At 45.3% G+C, this 21219-nt stretch overlaps 2 protein-coding genes across 5 annotated transcripts in view; both read left to right on the top strand.

Moving 5' to 3' along the window:
• Nucleotides 1-5704, top strand: part of COL22A1 (collagen type XXII alpha 1 chain) — a 327237-nt gene extending 321533 nt beyond the window's left edge. For all 4 annotated transcript variants that reach the window (XM_063643570.1, XM_063643569.1, XM_055287347.2 and 1 more), the window contains 2 exons: nt 2419-2496; nt 4496-5704. In XM_063643570.1, the coding sequence (XP_063499640.1) occupies nt 2419-2496; nt 4496-4683 (266 nt within the window). In that variant the 3' untranslated portion in view covers nt 4684-5704. The remainder of the gene's footprint in view (nt 1-2418; nt 2497-4495) is intronic.
• Nucleotides 5705-12579: 6875 nt separating this feature from the next.
• FAM135B (family with sequence similarity 135 member B) overlaps nt 12580-21219 on the top strand; it is a 449831-nt gene continuing 441191 nt past the window's right edge. Inside the window, exons 1-3 of the mRNA XM_055287340.2 lie at nt 12580-12594; nt 12712-13080; nt 19415-19527. The gene's annotated coding sequence lies outside the window, so the exon portion shown is untranslated. The remainder of the gene's footprint in view (nt 12595-12711; nt 13081-19414; nt 19528-21219) is intronic.

The following is a 21219-nucleotide window of genomic DNA, read 5'->3' as shown; positions in this document are numbered from 1 at the left end:
CATTATTCATGCCACTCTCATTCCCTGTAGCTTGGTAACACCCAGAGTTTTGGCATCATATAATTTTATCATATGCATAAGAGGCTTTCATACTTGACATTTTTACAAAATTATGCTTCTGCTAGGAAGATTGAATCAGTTCCCTCCTACTTTCTTGTTCTCTCTCCATCTCCGCTGCTCAAGTTTCAGGGAGGTAAACAACATGCCTCCTTTTTTCCCCTACCGAGTTTAGCACTGAGGAATAAAACATTTAATCTCAATGGAGATTAAATGCCAGCTGTAAAATTGGAACAAAACAACTGTTAACTGCCCAGGTCTCAAGGCAGTGACTTATCAGGACATCAGAGCTCCAGCCAACAGAAGGTCTCTCCTTCAAAGGGCGGAGACTGTACGATTTAACTCATCACATAGTGGCAAACAGGTCAGAACACTTACTCTCTCTGCAGGAAGACAGATGTGAGAGAGAGAGAGGAAGGATTAAAAAATAAATTCAAAAACTTTTTTTTTTTTTAACAAATAGAAGGTTTTTTTTTTTTTTTAAAAAAAATATTTACTTCAAGTTCTGGGATACATGTGCTGAACGTGCAGGTTTGATATGTAGGTATATATGTGCCATGGTGGTTTGCTGCACCTATCAAACCATCATCTAGGTTTAAAGCCCCACATGCACTAGGTATTTGTCCTAATGCTCACCCTCCCCTTGACCCCCACCCCCCGACAGGCCCCGGTGTATGATGTTCCCCTCCCTGTGTCCATGTGTTCTCACTGTTCAGCTCCCACTTATGGGTGAGAACATGCGGTGTTTGGTTTCCTGTTCCTGTGTTAGTTTGCTGAGAATCATGGCTTCCAGCTTCACCCATGTTCCTGCAAAGGACATTAACTCATTCTTTTTTATGGCTGTATAGTATTCCATGATGTATATGTGCCACGTTTTCTTAATCCAGTCTATCATTGGTGGGCATTTGGGTTGGTTCCAAGTCTTTGCTATTGTAAATACTGCTGCAGTAAACATACGTGTGCATGTCTCTTTATAATAGAATGATTTATAAATGTTTGAAAAATATTTTATCTATTTTTTTAAGCTTGCCCGCTTTAAAATAGCTTATACAATTAATAATAATTTTTGAATAAGGCAATTTCAAATAAAGATAAAAGGAGAGCAGCCTCATAATTCACGCCTGTCCGATTAGGAATAAGCATGGGGCAGGGAAAGGAGCATGTGGTGTCATTTTAGCTGCTCTGGAGTGACTTGGAGTTAGGGAGATGAATGCCTCTAACATTGTCCTCTTTTGATCTCCCATTTTCTTACTAATTCTTAATTTGCTTGTCCATTTCCTGTAATGTTTCTCCTACTTGAAAGGCTTTTTGTTAAATTTGTATATTCTAGTCCTACTGATATGATTTCATAAAACAAAATATATAAAATAAATGTCAGTAAGAAAGCATAAAACAGAGAACATCAGATTGTGGCAGAATACTGACCAAACATAATTATTAAAACAATAAAAATGAATGGTCTGAAGTCCCTGTGAACCAGCAGAATTTCAATTGGGGTTACAAGAGAAAATATACTGCATGCAGCAGATATTCTAGAAACAATATGGGAAAGCAAGTGATTGATTTAGAAAACAAGGGTGAGAGACAGTTTAATCCAATCTCCACCATCTTCATTCAAATATGATCTCAAGTGTCCTCCCAGGGGAAATGGATCACTGTCTCCTCTGCACGTCTCTAGTGTTTTTTTGAAATTCCTATGATGGTACTTATCGCATTCTGTTTCATACTAGAATGTTCTTCATGCCCTATTTGATTTCTCTTATTAAATTTCAAGCTTCTTGAGAGTAGAGCTGTGTCTTACTGATCACTGCACATGCCCATGTGCATGTTGAATTGGTTACATACCATCCAGTTTCTTCTTGATAAAGGTTCAGGTACAATGCTTTGAAAACACAGGAAGCATAGACATATAAGAGGAGATGCATGCGGACTTCTGTGTGTACGGCATATGAGAGAGTGTGTAGGTGTGTACATTTGTCTGAATGAGTCAGTATGTGTATATGAGTGTATGTATACAGTTGTTAATATGGTTTGAATATATATATGTCTGTATGGAATTGGGTAGATATGTGCTTGAGCAAATGTTCATATGTAAATATGTGTTTAGGAGGGAGTGTTTGTTTATTTTGGTGATTCCTTGTACATATTTCTGAATGTGAGTGTGTGCTGGAGTGTGTGTGTGAATGAGTGTGTGAATGGGAATTGGGGTACTGTGTGGCATGAGTGTGTGTGCACAGGGTGGTTTAGACCGGAACGCTGCAGCAGCCCAGTGTTGCACCTGCACATCCTGCAAGGTAGGACGCCCAGTTTCTGTCCTCCCTGGGGGTCTCCACCATCAAAAGTGCATGTTTTTCCTCCCAGGTGAGCGAGGAGCCAAAGGTGACCCAGGTGCACCTGGAATTGGCCTCCGAGGCGAGATGGGACCCCCTGGAATCCCAGGTATGACTCATTCTGGAGTCTCAGGGGTAGGGTGTGAGCTATCCTGGAGACCCAGCACCCCTGCCCGTGGCCCCACAGGACTCAGCAGTGAGTGGAGAGGAGGGCTTAGACTCTACAGATGACGAGAAGACAGAGATCACTCACTTGATTTCATTAAATATTTCTAAAATACGACCTTCTTGACTTACTAAGAAAACTGTAGTGTATTCTATGAATTGTTGAAGTGTATCCCGCAAATTTAAAATTTCATGAAATGGTCCTGGAGAAAAAAAAAACTGACTTGGGCTAAATCAGGAACTGCTGGGGACTGTGTTTCTCTTTCAGACATTTCTGGTGCACATTCACTATCAAAAGTGCTAAGGACTCTTGCATTAAAAAATGTGTCTGTTTTGTTTAACCTAGCACTTTCGAAATTCACTTGAAAGAGAAGTCCTTTTTCTTTCACTATGCAGTTGTTAATATCCCTTTAGTAATTCTCGGAATATGTTTTGGGGAATGCTCACCCAGTGGTAGGGTGGTTAGCTGTCCCAGGGCTGAGGACGTTTCTGGGACCTGGGAATTTCAGTTTTAAAGCCAAGACATGACTTAAGAAAACTGGGGCAAGTTGGTCATGCTACCCAGTAGCCATGTTGGAAGAGCTCTACAATGCAGTAATAATCACATTCCAAAATTAGGTGTATAGGTAGAAGGTAGAAGAAATTTGACTGTTGAGGCTTCTATTTTTTATTTAACTTTAATTTCTGTGTTTGCCTGAGGTCATATGTGAATATTGATCTTATAGAGAATTTCAATTTTAGTATTTATACCTTCATGATTTTCCAAATTTTCTAAAGTGGATATTTATTATTATTTTCCTTAGAGAAGATAATTAGAAATACATTATAAATATTTATTTTTATGGCTCACCTATTTTCAAATAGCTTATAATATTAAGAATAACTTTTAAAAGAAGGCAATTTCAAATAAAGAGTAAATGGCAGAACAGAAACTATTTAAAAGGAGGAAGTAACTGTACCAATATGGGAGTGAGATAATTATCACATTTCAGTGGCTCTTAGCCCAAGGAATGAATAACACTGAGGCCTCAAAACTTGATCCAGGCAGGATTATAGATTAAATAGCTATTACCAAAGCATTAATAGAATTAGTGAAATATCTACAGATCTTTTTAAGTAAAAAGTTTACTTTGTGTTTATTTTATACGATATTTTCTGATAAGACGATTACTAAGACTTAAGAAGGGATGTCACTACTGGGGTTAACCACAAGACTTAGCACTGACCTTCCAAGTTGCCAAAGCTAAGAAGAAAGATAGGTTGATTATATATGACGTTATGATGCTTACTAAGTGAAGGGATAGAAGTTTGTCTATAGGCAATATTTTCTGGGTCTCAATTTTGGACTATTTTAAGTGTCACTTACTCGCATCCTAGATGTTGTCTTTGGCCATGATTTTACAGAATAGCTTAATGTAATCCAAATATGTGGTTCAAATTTAATGTGTAGATAAAGCTGAGAAAATACAGACTTGGGACAAGTTGGATGTTGAACAATGGAATGTCACCAGGTGTCTCTAAGGTCATGTGAATTGGGGCTGAGGGTTAATGATCAGGACTTGGTGTCTACTCTCCATTCAGACACGTTCCCTAGACCCATGTAAGAATTCAGAAGGCCAGGTCTCTCATCTGACTCTTCAGTGGAGAACATATACCCTACCTGGTCTCAATCTACCCTAGTTTCTTTCTCTCCAGTGGTACCTGGATTACTATCCCAGTTCAAATAGTTAAAGCAACCCCTTCTTCTACATATTGAGGTGCTCCTGCTACCTGGTGTTTATGTGGACCACTCTAGTTGCTCAGAGCTCCCAGACCATGGGGATGTTCTGTCTGAGGACGTTTCAGGTCCTGAGTTCATAGTGAATGGAAGCTGTGAGATCAGGGCCCATCCCCTCCCAGAAGGATCTTGAACCACCTTCTGTTTCTTTTGCTCCTTGGGCCAGGTCAACCCGGGGAACCTGGCTATGCTAAAGATGGACTTCCTGGGATCCCTGGCCCTCAAGGGGAGACAGGACCAGCTGGACATCCTGGCCCCCCAGGACCTCCTGGTCCCCCAGGCCAATGTGACCCTTCCCAGTGTGCCTACTTCGCCAGCCTTGCTGCCCGGCCGGGTAACGTGAAGGGTCCCTAGAGGACTCTGGAAAGCCAGAAGACTGCAGTGGATTTCTGAAACTTGAACTCAGAGCCCAATGGGAAGCCAGAGGTCTTGAAAGACTTCAGCCATGTGTTCCTTTTTTTTTTTCTTTCTGTTATCGTTTGCTTTTTGTTTTATTTTCTTGAGAGACCTCAAAATTATTAAATCCAACAGACGCTGCCGGTCGGTCAGATTATTATTAATATTATTGTTGTTGTTAATTGTTATTATTATTTCATATGCTGATGCTCTGTGAGTTCTTTTCCACTCCTTTAAAGTTGGGAAAACTTGATTCGTGGGGCAGGAGATTGTTTCTTCATTCTTCTGACAGCCCCCATCTAACGTGTAACTGCCCGTTTTAAGGAAATTCTTGGTGCTACAAAACCCTGACCAGACACTTGGCAAATTTACGTCTTTCTTCAAAAGAAAAACTTTAAGAAAATGAGCCAATGGGCTTCATTCTCCGTCGTGCCCAGAGATCACCCAGGGAGAAATAATACACACACCACCACTGTCCAGAGAGAGTAAAGAAGCAGGAAGAGAAAGAATTTGCAACTATGAGGAATGTTCCCACCTCCCGATGGGACGTGCATTTGGAGAACACAGAATCAGCCCTCAGGGTGCACTCCAGCCACCTCAGTGCTCCAAGCTCACAGAAGTGAAATAATGTCTGTGGGCTGGCAATGGCTTTTTGGGATTTTATGTCTTGGCCAAAGATGGGAAAACCCATGTTGAAGAGGCAGGCCTTGAGTGTTAATTTGTCTTCTAAACTGTGGGTAAGGCCCCTTCGAGTTCCTCTTGTTGGTTTCAATTATATTAATTATAAAACAAGTGGATGTGGTGACCATCCACTTGTGTTTCCCTAATGGTGGGCGGTTGGCCAGGGCACTGACCAGAGCTGGGAAATTTGTATCTCCAGGGCGGCTCTGTCTCTGAAATAAATGGCATCAAGTGCATGTGTGTATGTGACATGCCCTGCCTGAACAGGTGCTAATAAATCCAAGTTTCCTTCTCCTGACTTCCTCTTGATGATTGATTTCTTATATTCAACGTCCACCTGAATGTGAACTCCTCAAGCACTGGGCTGTATCTTTTTCTTCTGAGAACCATAGCAGAGTCCACATGTTCAGCCCACCTGGTGAATGAACGAGGGAGTGAATGTGTATGCCTGACTGAGCTAGTCCGGGGCCGTTCATTAGCCTCCCTTCATATGGAAGCAGACATTTAGATGTGCACATTTATGCGGGATCACAGTGGGGAGGGAGTGAAGCAAGTTGGAAAGTGTTAGCAGAACCTGTCCTGTTAAACTGCATCTAGAGGCCAAATGATTCACCAGTGGTCTAAAAGATGTACTCTTCCTGCATTTGTTCTTGACTGACAGACTGACTGATGGACCGATTGATCGATCCATTGATTGATTCATCCATCCATTCATTTGTCCATTCACCCAAGCCATTAGCCACTTACAGACTAATGCAGTAGATGTTTATCAAGAACTTCCTTTGTGTGATCCCCTGTTCTGGATGCCTCTAATTGATTTAGAAACCGGGAACATAAACATTTCAAGAGGTTTGATGTTTCCATGGGTAAAGAAGTATTATTGCAATGATTTAAAAATGAAATCTGATACCTATTCCTTGTGTTCAGTCAGCTGGTGCTGATTCTGGGGCTGGATGGGTGTCAGGGGTCCAAAAGAAGCCATTCCTGTCAGTGCAGAACGAGACAGCCTCCCTCTCATTCTCTTTTTCACGTTTACCATTTCAGTTGGTTTTCACAACCATTGAAGATGCAGGGGTATTACTCTAATACCCTTTTTCATTTGAAGAAACTATCTCAGGGACCTCAGAAATACTCTCATCCAGTGACTTTTAACATTTTTTGACCATGACCCACAGTAAGAGGTGTAATTTCTTAGCGACTCGGTACATGCATACATATATAAAGCAAGGATTTTGAAATAAAATATCTACCTGATCAAGTGTGCTTGATCAAACATTTACTATTCTATTTCACTTTTATTGTTATATGAAGTAGACTAAGTTTTAGAGCAGTTTTAGATTCACAGCAAAATTAAGAGGAAGGTACAGATTTCCATGTGCTCCCTGCCCCCCCACAACACACACACACACACACACACACACACACACACACACAGCCTCCCCCACGCAGCCACCTTCCAAATCCCACACCCTAGTGTGGTACGTTTGTTACAGTTGATGAATCTACATTGACACATCACTATCACCCAACATCCATAGTTGACATGAGGGTTCACTCTTGCTGTTGCACACTCTATGGGTTTGGACTAATGGATACCGAAATCCATTATCCACCATTATAAGATCATACAGAAGAGTTTCACTGCCCTAAAAAGTCTCTGTGCTCTGCCTCTTCTCCCCTAACCTCTGGAAACTGCTGATTTTTATAAATTGTCTCCATAGTTTTGTCATTTCCAAAATGTCATCTAGTTGGTATCATACAGCCTTTTCAATTTAGCTTCTTTCACTTAGTATTTTGCATTTAGGTTCCTCTGGCTTTTCTTGGCTTAATAGCCCTTTTTTTTTTTTTAGTGCTGAATAGTATCCCATTGCCTGGAAGTTTCAGGGTTTATCCATCTACCTACTGAAGGGCATCTTGGTTGCTTCCAAGTTTTGGCAGTTATGAATAAAGCTGATATAAACATATCTGTGCAGGCTTTTGTGTGGATGTAATTATTCAACTCCTTTGGGTAAATACCAAGAAGCGCAGTTGCTAGATTGCATGGTAAAACCATGTTTAGTTTTGTAAGAAACTGCCAAATTGGTCTTCCAAATAGCTGCATCCTTTTCCATTCCCACCAGCAGTGAGTTTCTGTTGCTCCACCTTCTCACCTGCGTTTTGTGCTGTTAGTGTTTGGGATTTTGGTCACTCTAATAGGTGCGTAGTGGTATCTCATTGTTGCTTCCATTAGCAGTCCCCTAATAACATGGTATCCAGCATATTTTCATATGAATATCTTCTTTGGTGAAGTTTATGTTCAGATGTTTTGCCCATTTTAAAAAATTGAGTTATCTGATTTTTATTTTTGAGTCTCAAGAGTTTTCTGTATATTTTAGATAACAGTTCTTTGTCAGAAACCTGGCAGTCACAGGCCTGAAGTTCCCAATTACTGGTACAGGGTGAGGTGTTCACCTGCCAGGTGGGACCAGAGGTCAACAGTGTGAGCTGGACAGAAAACCAACCCAAATGTGTTCCATTGAAAGGATGGCCTTTCATTCTGAGAACAAAATCTCTCTAATTTTTAGAGTTTAAAATGACTCATACTGTGAGAAATAATAGTGAGAGAAAGAGGATGTGGAGGGGTGTGTGTGTGTGTGTGTGTGTGTGTGCAGAGTAATATTTATTTCTTTGTTTTTTATATCCTTACTTGACAAAATAAAGATCTGGCTCACCTACCTTATATAGTTCCCAATAATTATTATGTTGTAAGTACCAGTTCATAATTCCCACACCTGGGAATATCTGGTGTAATCCAAATCCTTATTTTTCCCCCACAAATGGGAAAAACAAGGCTCAGAAAGAGAGTGATTTTCCCAAAATTCTAAGTGTGGAGCCCAGTATTTGGATACAAGGGTTCTTACCACTTCTCTGGTGAGTCCCTTGATAGGGCTGATGGTAAAAATTCGTAGGGGAACTTTATTTCTAACAGTATAGATTCTAGGGAACTGCTCCAGAACCACTGAATCAGGGTCTCTGGGAGATGGTATGGAATAATCAGGGTTCGAAGTCTCCCCCGCAGATTTTAGAGATCTCTGCCCTCCCCACACTTCCTTTGCTGTCTCCCTCCCAGGCTAAGCACCACTGAGACCTCCTGCTGCTCAGTTTCCCAGAGTCCCATATATTTCAACCCAAACCTTGGGGCTCAGAGTTCAGGTAAACCCAGAACAAGACTCAGATGTCCCCACAGATTTCAAGCATCTCATCAAAGATGAGATGCTTCATCCTCACTGCTGTGAGCTTGGAAAGATGCTTTCCTGGGTTGGGAAGAAACAGATAATTCACTCAAGTGGCCCAAGGAGTTGGGCTCAAACCTGGAGTGACCAGCACTTTCTAGGCAGCCCTTCCTACTTGCTTTCTGCCAACTGCTACAGCCTGAGGGTCCATCTCTGCAAACCCCTTCTTTCTTAGAATGCCATGGGGTAGGTGCAGAAAGAGTTGATTCTGTGTTTTGGAGAAACTCAGCACCTGGCTCCGTAGATGCTCAATAAACACACAGCAGATATTCAATAAATAATGGATGAGACCAGGGGTTTCCCAAAGACCTCCGGGGTGTGTTTTGGGATACCTGGGCCCACATGGGGTTTCTCCCATATAAGGTTGGTCATACAAGCTCACTCCTCTTCCAGCTAGAGGAAGGGGAATGAGTAGAATCTTGCCATATTGGCCTTAGCTCAGGGACCACTTTGCCTTCTGCGCAGGGCACTGCATGCTTTCTTGTTGGGGGCAGGTTGGTGACCAGTAGCCCTGGCTTCTGTGGTCTAGGACTTGGAAGAACTTCCCCAGCTTGAGTGCAGCCAGGCTGCAGTGATGGGTGACCCCCGTTCATTTGTTGATTAGCCTCTCTCTGGTCCCTAAGAACTGCCCAACTGCTTGGCTTTAGGGTTGTAGCCCATCCCCTTGCTGCCCAATGCACTCCAGCTGCTCAAAACTGGAGACATGAAAGGAATAACCGAGTAATCTCAGCTTCCTCCTCCATTAACTAAAATCGACATTAATTCACAGGATTTGGGTGAGGATTAAGTTTCTTAAAAGTAGGGCAAACTAAACCATCCTTTACAAGAGTCTCTTTGCCATCCTTTAAGAACACTTGAGTCAACTTTGCTAATTTGCTTACTTTAATTCAAGGAGAGGAACCCTTCTTTTTAAACTAGTGGGTGCTTACCTGTTTTTCAAAGCATGTTCCTTTAAGCTTTATCATTTATTCTTTGCAACACAACTGTGATGGGCCAGGCATAGATCTTTGCCCCTCCATTCATTAAGAAACTGTCAGAGGGGTGAGGCAATTTGCCCAAAGTCATGCACAAAACTCCCATCTCCCACTCCCTGGAGAATGACCCACCTCCCTACGCTGTGACACAGGACACAGAAGCATGCTCTGAGCCAGCAGACAGCAGCCTCACTCTGGGCCGCCTTTGTCTGTGTCCCTCCTGGACTCTCCTGGCAAGGTGAAGATAGCTGACTCCAAACCTGTGTTTTTCAGAAATGTTCTCCAGGGCAAAGGAGAAGCTGTTCGTTAAATCATTAAAAGGAGGGAGGGTGTATTTCTGGCTGCATCTTTGATGTGATTGGGGACACGCTATTTTAGGGGAATCATTTTGTTTCTCTTTCTTTTCTTACCTTACCAATTGTGAACATTTCTCTTCAGGTTGCTTTAGTGGTGCTATTTTGTGAAGCCAGGGTTATGAGGGTAGTGTATGTGGTTGAAGATAGTGGGCTATCTGTGAAGCTGGCCTGAACGTTCATTTGGGAAGAGAGGGAACGTGGGGTAAGTGATGTATCTGTTCTCCAGATACTTGAGGCCTGAAAAGGCACAGACAATGAAGTAATACCAGACACAGACATTTCCAGACCAACTAATTCCCCATGTGTTTTTTTTTGTTATTACACTTTAAGTTCTAGGGTACATGTGTACAATGTGCAGGTTTGTTACATATGTATACGTGAGCCATGTTGGTGTGCTGCACCCATTAACTCGTCATTTACATTAGGTATTTCTCTTAATGCCATCCCTCCCCTCTCCCCCAACCCCATGATAGGCACCAGTGTGTGATGTTCCCTGCCCTCATTGTTCTCATTGAGGTGTTCTCATTGTTCAATTCCCACCTATGAGTGAGAACATGCGGTGTTTGGTTTTCTGTCCTTGCCATAGTTTGCTCAGAATGATGGTTTCCAGCTTCATCCATGTCCTTACAAAGGACATGAACTCATCCTTTTTTATGGCTGTGTAGTATTCCATGGTGTGTATGTGCCACGTTTGCCTAATCCAGTCTATCATTGATGGACATTTGGTTTGGTTCCAAGTCTTTGCTATTGTGAATAGTGCTGCAATAAACATACGCATGCATGTGTCTTTATAGCAGCATGATTTATAATCCTTTGGATATATACCCAGTAATGGGATTGCTGGGTCAAATGGTATTTCTAGTTCTAGATCCTTGAGGAATTGCCACACTGTCTTCCACAATGGTTGAACTAATTTATACTCCCACCAACAGTGTAAAAGTGTTCTAATTCCCCATTTCTACAAACATTCCTCCTAAGGTGTTCTTGGTTATTGCCTTCACTAGTTACAATCCTGATGTTTGGGAAAGAAGGAGTGGGAATGAGGAAGGCTAGCCTTGTTCTGAGAGGCGTGCTTGGCTAAGAGGCCTCACACCGACAACTTGACCTTTGGCTGCATAGTTAGCCAGGATCCTTTGTGTGCCGCAGGACAAGCTATTGCCATGGAGACATTTGTGAGGTTGTTTGGCCTGGTCTCACTTTGGTTCCCTTCTGGAATGCCCCCTATCATCAGTGAAGAATAGAGAAGTTGGCAGGGATGACAGAGCTCCCTGCCACTCAGAGCGGGGCTATTCTCCATGGTCAGAGTAGGTGGGGCATAGTGGGCAAACGACAGTCCTTCACTCTGAGAAAACACAGGTCAGGTGCTGAGGATACCACAGTGAACAGGATACAGGCCCATTCTCAAGGAGCTCACAGTCTAGGAGACTGGTCTATAATTAACTCGCAAAGAGTGTTTCTGGGCAACACGTATAGAGACAGACATGCATGGAACAGAATCTGGCAATTGAATTTGATTAGAGCTATAAATAAAATTTATAGGTATTATAGAAGACTCCACAGTAGAAATAAAGATACTATCATTTGCCAGTGAGCATGCCCACTGAGTGCATGGGGTCTCACAAACTTTCTTTCACCACAGTCCTGGGGAGCATGTGCTTTTAGCCCCATCTTTACAGGGAAGGACTTAGCAGCAAGGGAGAAGAAGGGCCGCCCCCAGGCTTCACAGCAGCAAGGAGTCAAATCCTGCTATGAAATATGAAGTCTCTGAGGCTTGGCCTATCCCACCCAACACCCCACACAACTGGATGTAGGGTGAGGCTGAACCGCATTTGGGACCTCTCCTCATCTTATTCAGGAATCGTGGAGCTCTTCCTTCTGTGCGACTCCACCCTGGGGACCTTTCGGTTCTGTTTTTCAGATTCTTGTTTTCAGGGCATGAGAGTTGCCTGATTTTCACAGGAACCTGTTGAGATGATCCTTTGAGGACATGCAGCAGGCCTGCAGAAGGCAAAATGCACCCCTTCTCAGAAGGGATACATTTAAGGAATTTGATCCCACAGAAGGAATCAGGACACACAACCCCACTCAACTCCCTGCCTGCCACAGCACAACGAGGGGTTCTGAGGGCCATGAGAAATTTAAACCCACAGGGGTACATTGGAGAACGCTGGGTGGACTTAGCCTATGACACACAAAGAACTGTGATATTCCTCTTGGAAAAGCGAACGTCCGATGCCTCACGGCTGAAGTTGGACACCTGAAGGGAGAGTCCAAGAAAGGAGTGGATGAGTAAAGTTAGGAGATGATGGTTTTCAGGGTGGCGTTCATGAAAACATTTGGTCAGAAAGGCCTAGAGACAGTGGGCACAGCCATGAAGGACCTGAGCCCCCGCCACGAGAGGTCTTCAAGCAGAGAATGTTCCAGGCACAGCAGGGGCTCAGGACACACCCTTAAATGGTGTCAGCCTAGGGAAACTGCACTAGCTTCTGGGGATTCATAGTTTGAAGCTGAGGAATGGGGCTTTGTTTTTTGGGAGGATAATGAGAACAGCATGCGGGGTACCAGGTGGTTACCAAGAGAAACATGGTAAAGAAACAGGTCACACAGCTTGAGTCAAAGAGAATCTTTTAGGTCACAGTTGGGTAGCAGGGGGGGTGGGGTGGGGAGAAAAGAGAAGTGACAATGATGAATCATCTTCTACAGGGCAGACATTGGCCTAGACACTGTACAAGCACTGTTTCATGAGGCCCTCGTGGCCAGCATCTGAGGCAGGAATTGATACCTCTGCATTTGAAAGATGAAGCACTCAAGACTCAAAGTCAATGTCCCCCAGGTCCAGTAGCAGGGGAGTGCAGAGATGGAAGAAGAGCCTGGGCGCTCTCTCTCTTTCTCCTGGGTGGTGGGGTTGCCCAGAGCTCCAGGTGAAAGGAGTTCAAGAGCAGGTGCCACTGGAATGCAAATCCAAATTGCTGCTGCTTGCAAGATAAAACACCAGGAGATGAGGAGGACAGAGGCCCAGCCCCGGCCAAGCTCCGAGGGGACTTGTACTAACATCTATCCACTGGAATTGAGGTGAGGGATGGGAAGACACGGGCTGGGCTGTCATCATCCCAGGGTCTGGGTGGGGCTGAGCCTCTTGTATTACCAAGTCTGCCACTGTTCTGGTGACAACCAGGAGCAGCCAGACCCCAGGTCGGGGACAGACCATACCCAGGGCCAGCCTGCTGGGACCCCTAAGTAGCCACAGTTCCCTGAAAGGAATTAAGAGAGACAACAGAGAAATAAGTCCCAAGCCCAAGAATATTGAAGCTGTAGGGTGGCTTAGAGACAATTCTGTAGTCGAAACAATTAAAGGTTTAGAAAGGGAAAGCCACTTGGCCAAGATCAAACAGCAAGAAAGTGCCCTCAGACTGCAGATGGCTGCCATGCCCATGAAACATCTGGACCATTTTTTAAATTCAACACGTTGATTTTTGCCTGAATTTATATTTGACTTCTTCATGAGGCATAATATCTGTATTTTTTAATCACAGATAAAATGAAAATAAGATGATTACACTGAAAAATGTGTCTATCCATGTCCACCAGTGGGCTATGAACACCCTTAGACGGACACCACTGGAAAGAGCATTGTAGGGTAAGGGATCAGACAGAACCAGCGTCCAGTCAATTACTAGTCCCCAGAAAAAGGCACCTGACTTCTCTGCCTGCAAGCAGGGAGATGTAATCCTGACCCCCAAGGGTTTTAGTGAGGTTTATTGGAGATGCTGTGAAGGACCAGTTTTAAGTCCAGACAGGATCAATAAAGGGTGCTGTGTGAAGCCAGGTTAGTGCTGAAGGCAAAGAAAGAAACTGGCAACACTGATTCTTCACTTAAAATTTGATATTTTGTTCATCATGGATTTTTTGCATTCTGATTTTTAAAAAATGCTGCATTGACATATTCATCTTGAGAATATTTGTGTCTCACCCATACTTCTCCCCCCAGGCGAGCTCTTCACTTGTCTCACCCCTAATCGCTGTCCTGCTGGGATGGGCTGGTGAAGTAGCCAGGGGCAGCCTGTTTTGGCAGGAAAACCAGACTGTCCCCAGGGCTGGGCTGGGTTAACTCTGAGATAGCACCAGGCAATGTACAAGTTAACCCAGCTAGCAGACCAGATTACTTGGGCTGAGAAGCCAGGAGTTAGGCAAATATTAGAGGCTCTGAGGGATGATTTCTGCCAACCTCCTCACCGCAGGGACAGGGAGATGAAGCCCAGAGAAGAGAAGGGGTGTCTGAGATGACTTGCCTAGGTCAGGCGCGGTGGCTCACACTTGTAATCCTAGCACTTTGGGAGGCTGAGGCGAGAGGATTGTTTGAGCCTAGGAGTTTTGGTCCAGCCTGAGCAACGTAGTGAGATCCCATGTCTATAAAAAATCAAAATGGCCTAGTGGTACATGCTTGTGGGTCCCAGTTACTAGGGAGGCTGAGGTGGGAGGACCACTTGAGTCCAGGAGGTAGGTATGGTGAGCTATGATCATGCCACTGCACTCCAGCCTGGATGACAGAGCAAGACCCTGTCCTAAAATAATAATAATAGTAATAAGATGGCACACCCTAGTGCAAGAGGGTGGCAGCATCTAAGGTGCCCCTTCCATTCCTCTCCAAGGTCCTATGCTGGAGGGTGCCCAGCGTACCTGCCTCAGGGGCTGCTTCAACTAAAGCATCTGCAGGAGCTAAGGCTGAGTCCCAGGGACAGAACTGGCTCCCAGTGGAGTCTCTCTAGACTCCCAGGGGAGAGCGTCCACCTGCACAATCTCACTCATCTCTCCCTGGGGTCCAACCACCTTCAGGAGCTGCACTACCATCTCATCCTCCCTAACAGCTTCCTGCAGTCTCTGTCCCCTGAGCTGGGGCCCTGTGCGGAGGCCTTGAGCAGCCTCCCTGAAGTGCTGCCAGCTGTAAGGGTGCTCAGAAAACCCTGGACCTTCTAGTCTGCTGACCCCTGGAAAGGAAAGGTGGCAACCTACAGATGGATCGTTCAGCTTCTGTGGTCCTGTTTTCATTCCTGTATCCTGGAAGCTCAAGCCTCACCTGCCTTTGGTTCTTGGGGCCTCAGCTGCAGAGGCCCAGCCACTTACTCAGCAGGTGGGAGGAATTTCCTGGCTGGAGTGTTTTCTCCTGAGAGAGAAGCCCTGAGTGGATCACTCCCCACACGTGGCCTGCCCTATGGCTCATTCCTTCACTGCAGAACTAGATGAGATTCAGAATGCATTCCTTATTAGCCGGAAGCTACTCAATTAGTCATTTAATTACTTACTTTTAAGTCTAAGATAGTCTGTTAGCAGCGTTAGATGAGTTTCTTAGCCCTCTGTAAAAACAGGGGCTCTTTGTGTGATTGCGTGCATGCTTTTCACGGGTTTTCTCCATTTAGCATCCGTTTTTCTGGGACCTCTGGTTAGGAAGCCTCCTAAGGGTGCTCATTAACAGGCACATTCTCTGTGTCTGGAACATTCAAGCAATTGATGATCTTGCACATATACCCCATGGGACTGAGTGATAGAGATGGGGCTTCCTCCCCCTCTGGGGTTGATTTCAGCCACCTTTCCTCTGATGCCCACCTAAGGAGGTGAGTTCCTCCAAACTTTAGATTCCAGCAAAATCCGTGGTTTCCTGCTGTGCGTTTTCTGAGCATGCCTACTCCAAGACTTGGAAGCTGTAGATAGTGAGTCTCCTTCCATGCCTGTGGCCATCTGGTCTCTGAATGGCCTGACAGGCACTCATGGTCCATCCTCAGCTGCCTCTTCAGGCCCAGCTCCATGAATTACACCTCCAAGTCCTCCGTAGACACACCCAAGAATCTTCAGTTCTCTGAGTGCCCTACCATTCCCTGCAAAGTTGCCCTTCTGGCCAGGACATCCTCCCAGGCCACTACTGCACCCTCTGCCCTGACTCACTGGCTCCCACTTGTCCTGAGGGTCAACTCAGCTCTACGACTGCTATGGGAGCTGCCCCAATGCAGTCAGACAGATGGAAAGCATATCTACAGTAAGGGTCTGACTCCTGACTTGGAAGGACATGGGCCCTCCTCTCCCACTTTCCAGCGTATGCCTTGGACAAGTTTCAAAAGCATCCCGACATGTTGATTTTCCCCTCTCTTAATGGGAACATAAATAGTGCCTTCTTTATAAGATTGGAGGGAAGTTTAAATCAATTATTCTATGAAAGGTATTTCAATATCTGACATGTAGGAAGTATTAAAAAAAAAAAGCTGGCATTATCAGCAGCATCGCCATTATCATCATCATTTGCATTATTAGCATTGAGCTGAGAGAGCTGTTCTATGACCCCTTTTCCTTACAGTTCCCGGAGCCTCCTGTGGCCAGGTAGCTTTCAGCACCATAACAACAGGCAGGGAAGGATCAGTCATCTGCCTTTCCTCCCCTGTCCCCCATCTTACATAAGGCACAGGCAGCCTGCCGGCAAGCTGGACTCATAGAGTATAGGGGCTCACTGCTCTTTGGATCTCCAGTCCTCAAGCTAAACCACTTTTTCATGCTTCCATTCCTCCACCCTCAAGATCCAAAGGGCTTCCTGTCCCCTCCATCCAGCAGTGAGGACAGGAGGAGTGGAGGATGATGGAAACCCACTCAAGGAGCCTGGCAAAGAGAAGAGGGGAGGTGGGGAAGGGGCTGGGGTGGGATGGGAGTAGATGGAGATGACAAGAGCTTCTGATTGCTTGGAGGGTGGGAGAGGTGGTGTAGGAGAGTCCAGGGTGAGTGGTCTCTGCTCACCAAGAGGAGAGCCCCAAGCTCTGGCTCCAGTTAAGTAAATCAGAGAAGTCAGTTTCTGATCCTCATTCCACCTGGAAATCCATGTGAGTTGAATTGTATTATTTTAGCATGAAATAAAAAGTGATGAATCCTTCCTTGAGATCCCATATTGCATCTATATTTATTTTTTATCTATCTATAGATGGAAAATGGCTTTAAATCAATACCTCCAACTCCAGCCAAAAACCACCAGGTTCCTTCTAGTTTTCTCTTTCCACATTTGTAACTCTCTCTTTCAACAATGAGAAATGGGCACCATTATCCTAATACCTTTATTTATTTCACCAATTCCCTGTACACTCCCATTGCCACTGCTGTTATACCCCGACCTGATCCAGGCTCTGACACCCCCAGGCCACCTCCAACCCCTGTGGCCCTTCCCGGAAGTCATTCTCACCCACTGAGGCTGTGTCATCCTGAGCAGGCTGCCCTCTCCCCTCTCTTTCTGCATGACTCTGCCTCCACACTGTTTTTCTCACTTTGATTGGGCTCTGACACCTCCAAGCAGGCATCCTTACCCAGCACAGGCTCTGAGCTCTTTGGCCCGTCCCACCCCTCTGTGTGGACATCTTGCTCACCCTGCTGGGGCTCTGACACCCACACAGGGTGCACCCCTCGCCCTGCTTGGGATCTGTGCTCCTCTGTTTTCAGAATCCTTTCATATCTGCCCGGTGGATTGTTAATCTCTGAAGGTCAGAGTAGACCCATCACAAAACATCACCCTGTGAGACTGGGCATCAGACAGTGGCCTTTTCATGTGAACAAAGCCACCCAAGCCATCCAGATCTGAGTGGAGAAAGACCCTGAGAAGCTGCTGGAGATCTGCTTCCATGCTCTGACCCCAGAGCTCGGCCCTCTACTCAAGATCCCCTTCAATTCCACTGCCCTCCCAAACCGGGAAGCTGGGCCCTCACCATTCACTGCAGAGGGCTCTTCAGAACCCGCGAGAGAAGAAAACAGTTGCAGGCACCATTTGACTACATAATTGAGTGACAAACAGAGGACAGACAGATGAAAACTTCAAGTGACCTGCAAGGCTGGAGGTGTTCACACTCTGGGTTCTGCTCGATCAGCTGCCCTGCAGCCCCTGAAGCTCATCTGGCTTTTACAGCACCACCCAGCCCCACACTGTCACCAACCAGCTGGTGTCCACGTGGGAATGAGCAACCCTGGACATATTGGTCCCTTTGGAAATGTGGAAACTTCTCAGGTGCTGAGATGGGTGACTTCTTTCTTCCACTGCTTCAGCCCCTCCCATGCTTCTCCCCGATTCGTCCCCAGCCACTGCCTCAGTGTGGGTTCACTCATCTCCCACCTTGGGGGGACCAGTGTCCTTTCTCTGGTCTTCCCCTCTCAGGCTTCCTTCCCTCCTGCCTCCAGGATGCGTATCCTGAAAGCCCATGCTGGAGAGTCCTCTCTAAGCCTCAGCACTTTCTAATCACCTTAGATTGCCCGAAACCTTCCACAACCAACCTTTTCTGAGTTCCTGTGTGTGCCCAATACTCTGCTAGCATTTTCACAAATGTGCTTTTGTCAGACTCCTTCAACCACATAGTGAGGCCGATTTTCTGATGAACCTTTCCACACTGCAGACACTGAAGAGCTGGAGCGACATGTCTAGGAAGAAGCCCGTGCTGAGTGGAAGGGCAGGAATGGAATGCGGGCCTTCTGGCTGCAGGTGCAGAGAGGTCATCTCACCTGGGGAAAGCGCTGCCTTCTCTCCAAGAATATTATATTACCAGCACTGCCTTTCAGAAACTGGGCCATTTCCCTAAGGTGGTGTAGATTGGTTTTAAGCAGAAAAAAAGAAGTTAAGTCAGAAAGGAGTCACTCACTTCTTTTTTCCCTCTGTGGGTCAATTAGCACTTATTCAGTGAGCACCGTTTTTCTGCTCAGCACTGAGTGAGGCCCAAGAGAACCACAAGACTTTATTGCTGCATAAAGGACCTAACAGCCCAGATGGAGAGAGGAGGTGAAGCAGCCAGGTGGCCTCTCTGGACTGCGTGACATGACTCCAGCTCCACGTGAACGTCTGTGTTGCACACCTCTCTGCCATCCGTGGGTGTGTGTGACCAATAATTCACTAAATGACTGCACCTCCTGTCTTTCCTATTGTCCCCGCTAGAGCCACATGTGGATTATATAGAAGAGGAAGCCCAGGCATGTGAGAGCCAGTGTTTAACACTCATCTACCTGGCTCCTGCAGACCGGGCAGCCTTCCTAGCATAGCTGTTCCTTTACTTATCCTTCAGGTATTGGAGGACCATGGTCAAGTGGGCCCTGTGAACCACCTCTCCTCCTCCCCAAGAGGCATGTCAGAAGAGCAGTGTCCTTCCATAGTGGGTGATGGAAGTTAGGAGGAGAGATTGGGGCAGGAGATCGGTCAGCTTTGCTACAGTTTGAGTGTTTTTGTACCCTCTAAAATTCATGTTGTAATGTAATCCACAACAGTTTTAGGAGATGCGGCCTTTGGGAGCCTATAGATTTATGTGGACTCCGCCCTTATGAATGGGATTAACTGCCCTTTGAAAGGATTCGATTGACAGAGCTGTCATCTTTTTGCCCTTCTACTTTCTGCCATGCGGGGACACAGAGTTCCTTCCTCCAGAAGATGCAGTGTACCAGGCGTCATCTTGGAGGCGGAGAGCAGCCCTCATCAGACACGGAAGCTGCCTGCCCAGGCTAGACTCCTCAGCCTCCAGAAATGTAAGAAAGAAACTTCTGCTCTTTATAAACTCCCAGACTCAGGCAATTCTAGTAAAGCTGCGCAAACAGACTAGAACAAGCCTCTTTTGAAGCCTACTCTTTGCTGATTCCTGCCGCCTTACATTCCCCTGGAAGGGCCTTCTGGGAAAGGGGAGTTGGTAGGAGGGGGTGGAGCTCCTGTCTTTCTTGCAGGGTCAGTGCCCTGGACCCTACCAGTTCACCACCAAAGGGAGAAAGCTCTTGTTTTTCAGAGAAGTGCAAGGGAGAGATGGCCACTACTGTGCCTTAACCACGTAAAAATGTAGAATCTTTATAGTCAAGGTCTCTGATAGGTGAGCTTATTATCCGCATTTTACAAATGATGACCCTGAGGCTCAGAGGAGATACCTGTTGAAGAAAAACAACCTGACCCAGTTTTCACACAGCAGTAAGCAGAGAACTCAAACTGAGGCAAGATGTCTTTTCTCTCCAGGCAGTAGGTTACTATTGGAGTTTTTTCACCCTTATTTTATGGCGTATGGGCGCTTGATGATAGCACATAAAGACGATGCACTTATTCATGTATCGGTGGATGCAATTGAACACATAGCTGTGAGCTTTTCGACTGGCTTTGTGGGTTACATCCAGGCGGGCTGCCTTTGGGCTGTGGCTCTATCACCAACCACATGATCCATAACTTACTAGAGAGGAATTTATTTCCATAACAGGCCACAGTTCTAGGCACGAGAGATACAATAGTTAAAAAATAATTCTGGCTCCTTTCAAGAAAGTTTTATTCTAGCAGATACAGGCGGTATAACTCTTAAAGACACACAGACACACACACAATACATAGATATTGAAAAGGGCTACTAGTAAGACAGAGTATGTTATTATGAGGGAGTACTTGTCTTAGGGAGTTTGGGAAAATCTTTGAGAAGATTACATTTGAGCTGAAACTTGGATGTTGAGAAAGAAACTAACAAGCACAAGTCTGTTGGGGAAGAGAGGGGATTTAAAACACAGAAACAGTATATGCAAATGTCCTGTGGTAAGAAGCATCATGCCTTGTTTGAAGGATGCTGAAGAGAGCATCTGTGGGGCAAAATAAAGACAGCTGAGATTAGAAAGAGAGAGGAAACTGGTTGAGAAGGCCTGTAAGGGACGGAGTCAGGGGCTTGGATTTTATTCTAAGAGTAATTACATGGTCTAAGTAATTGTGTCCCCCTACAATTCATATGCTGAAATCCTAACCCCCAAAGTGATGATATTAAGAGGTGGCAGCTGTGGAGGTGATTGGCTTATGAGCGTGAAGCCCTCACGATAGGATTAGTGCCCTTATAAAAGAAGCCCAAGGGAGCTTGTTTTCCCTTCTTCCACATCAGGATGCAGTGAGAACAGTTTCCTTTATAAAGAAAGAAGGCCCTTGCCAAACACCGCATCTGCCAGCACCTTGATCTTGGACTTCCAAGGCTCCAGAACGGTGAGATATAAATTTCTGTTGTTCATAAGCCACCCACTTTATGATGTTTTGTTATAGCAGCCCAAATGTACTAAGAAGAAAATGAAAAACCAGGAAAAGTTTTTCTAAAGTATTCCTCTGGCAGATTTAGGGGAGCAAAATGGCAGGTGTGTGGGCCAGGTGGGAGGTGGCTGCCTGAGTCCAGGTGAGGAGGAAGGGCTGGGACCAAGGTGGTGACTGTGCAGGTGGTA

Source organism: Symphalangus syndactylus, chromosome 7 (assembly GCF_028878055.3).
Source record: "Symphalangus syndactylus isolate Jambi chromosome 7, NHGRI_mSymSyn1-v2.1_pri, whole genome shotgun sequence".
Taxonomy (NCBI): domain Eukaryota; kingdom Metazoa; phylum Chordata; class Mammalia; order Primates; family Hylobatidae; genus Symphalangus; species Symphalangus syndactylus.
The sequence above is the reverse complement of the archived record's forward strand: the minus strand, read 5'-3'. Positions and strand labels throughout refer to the sequence as shown.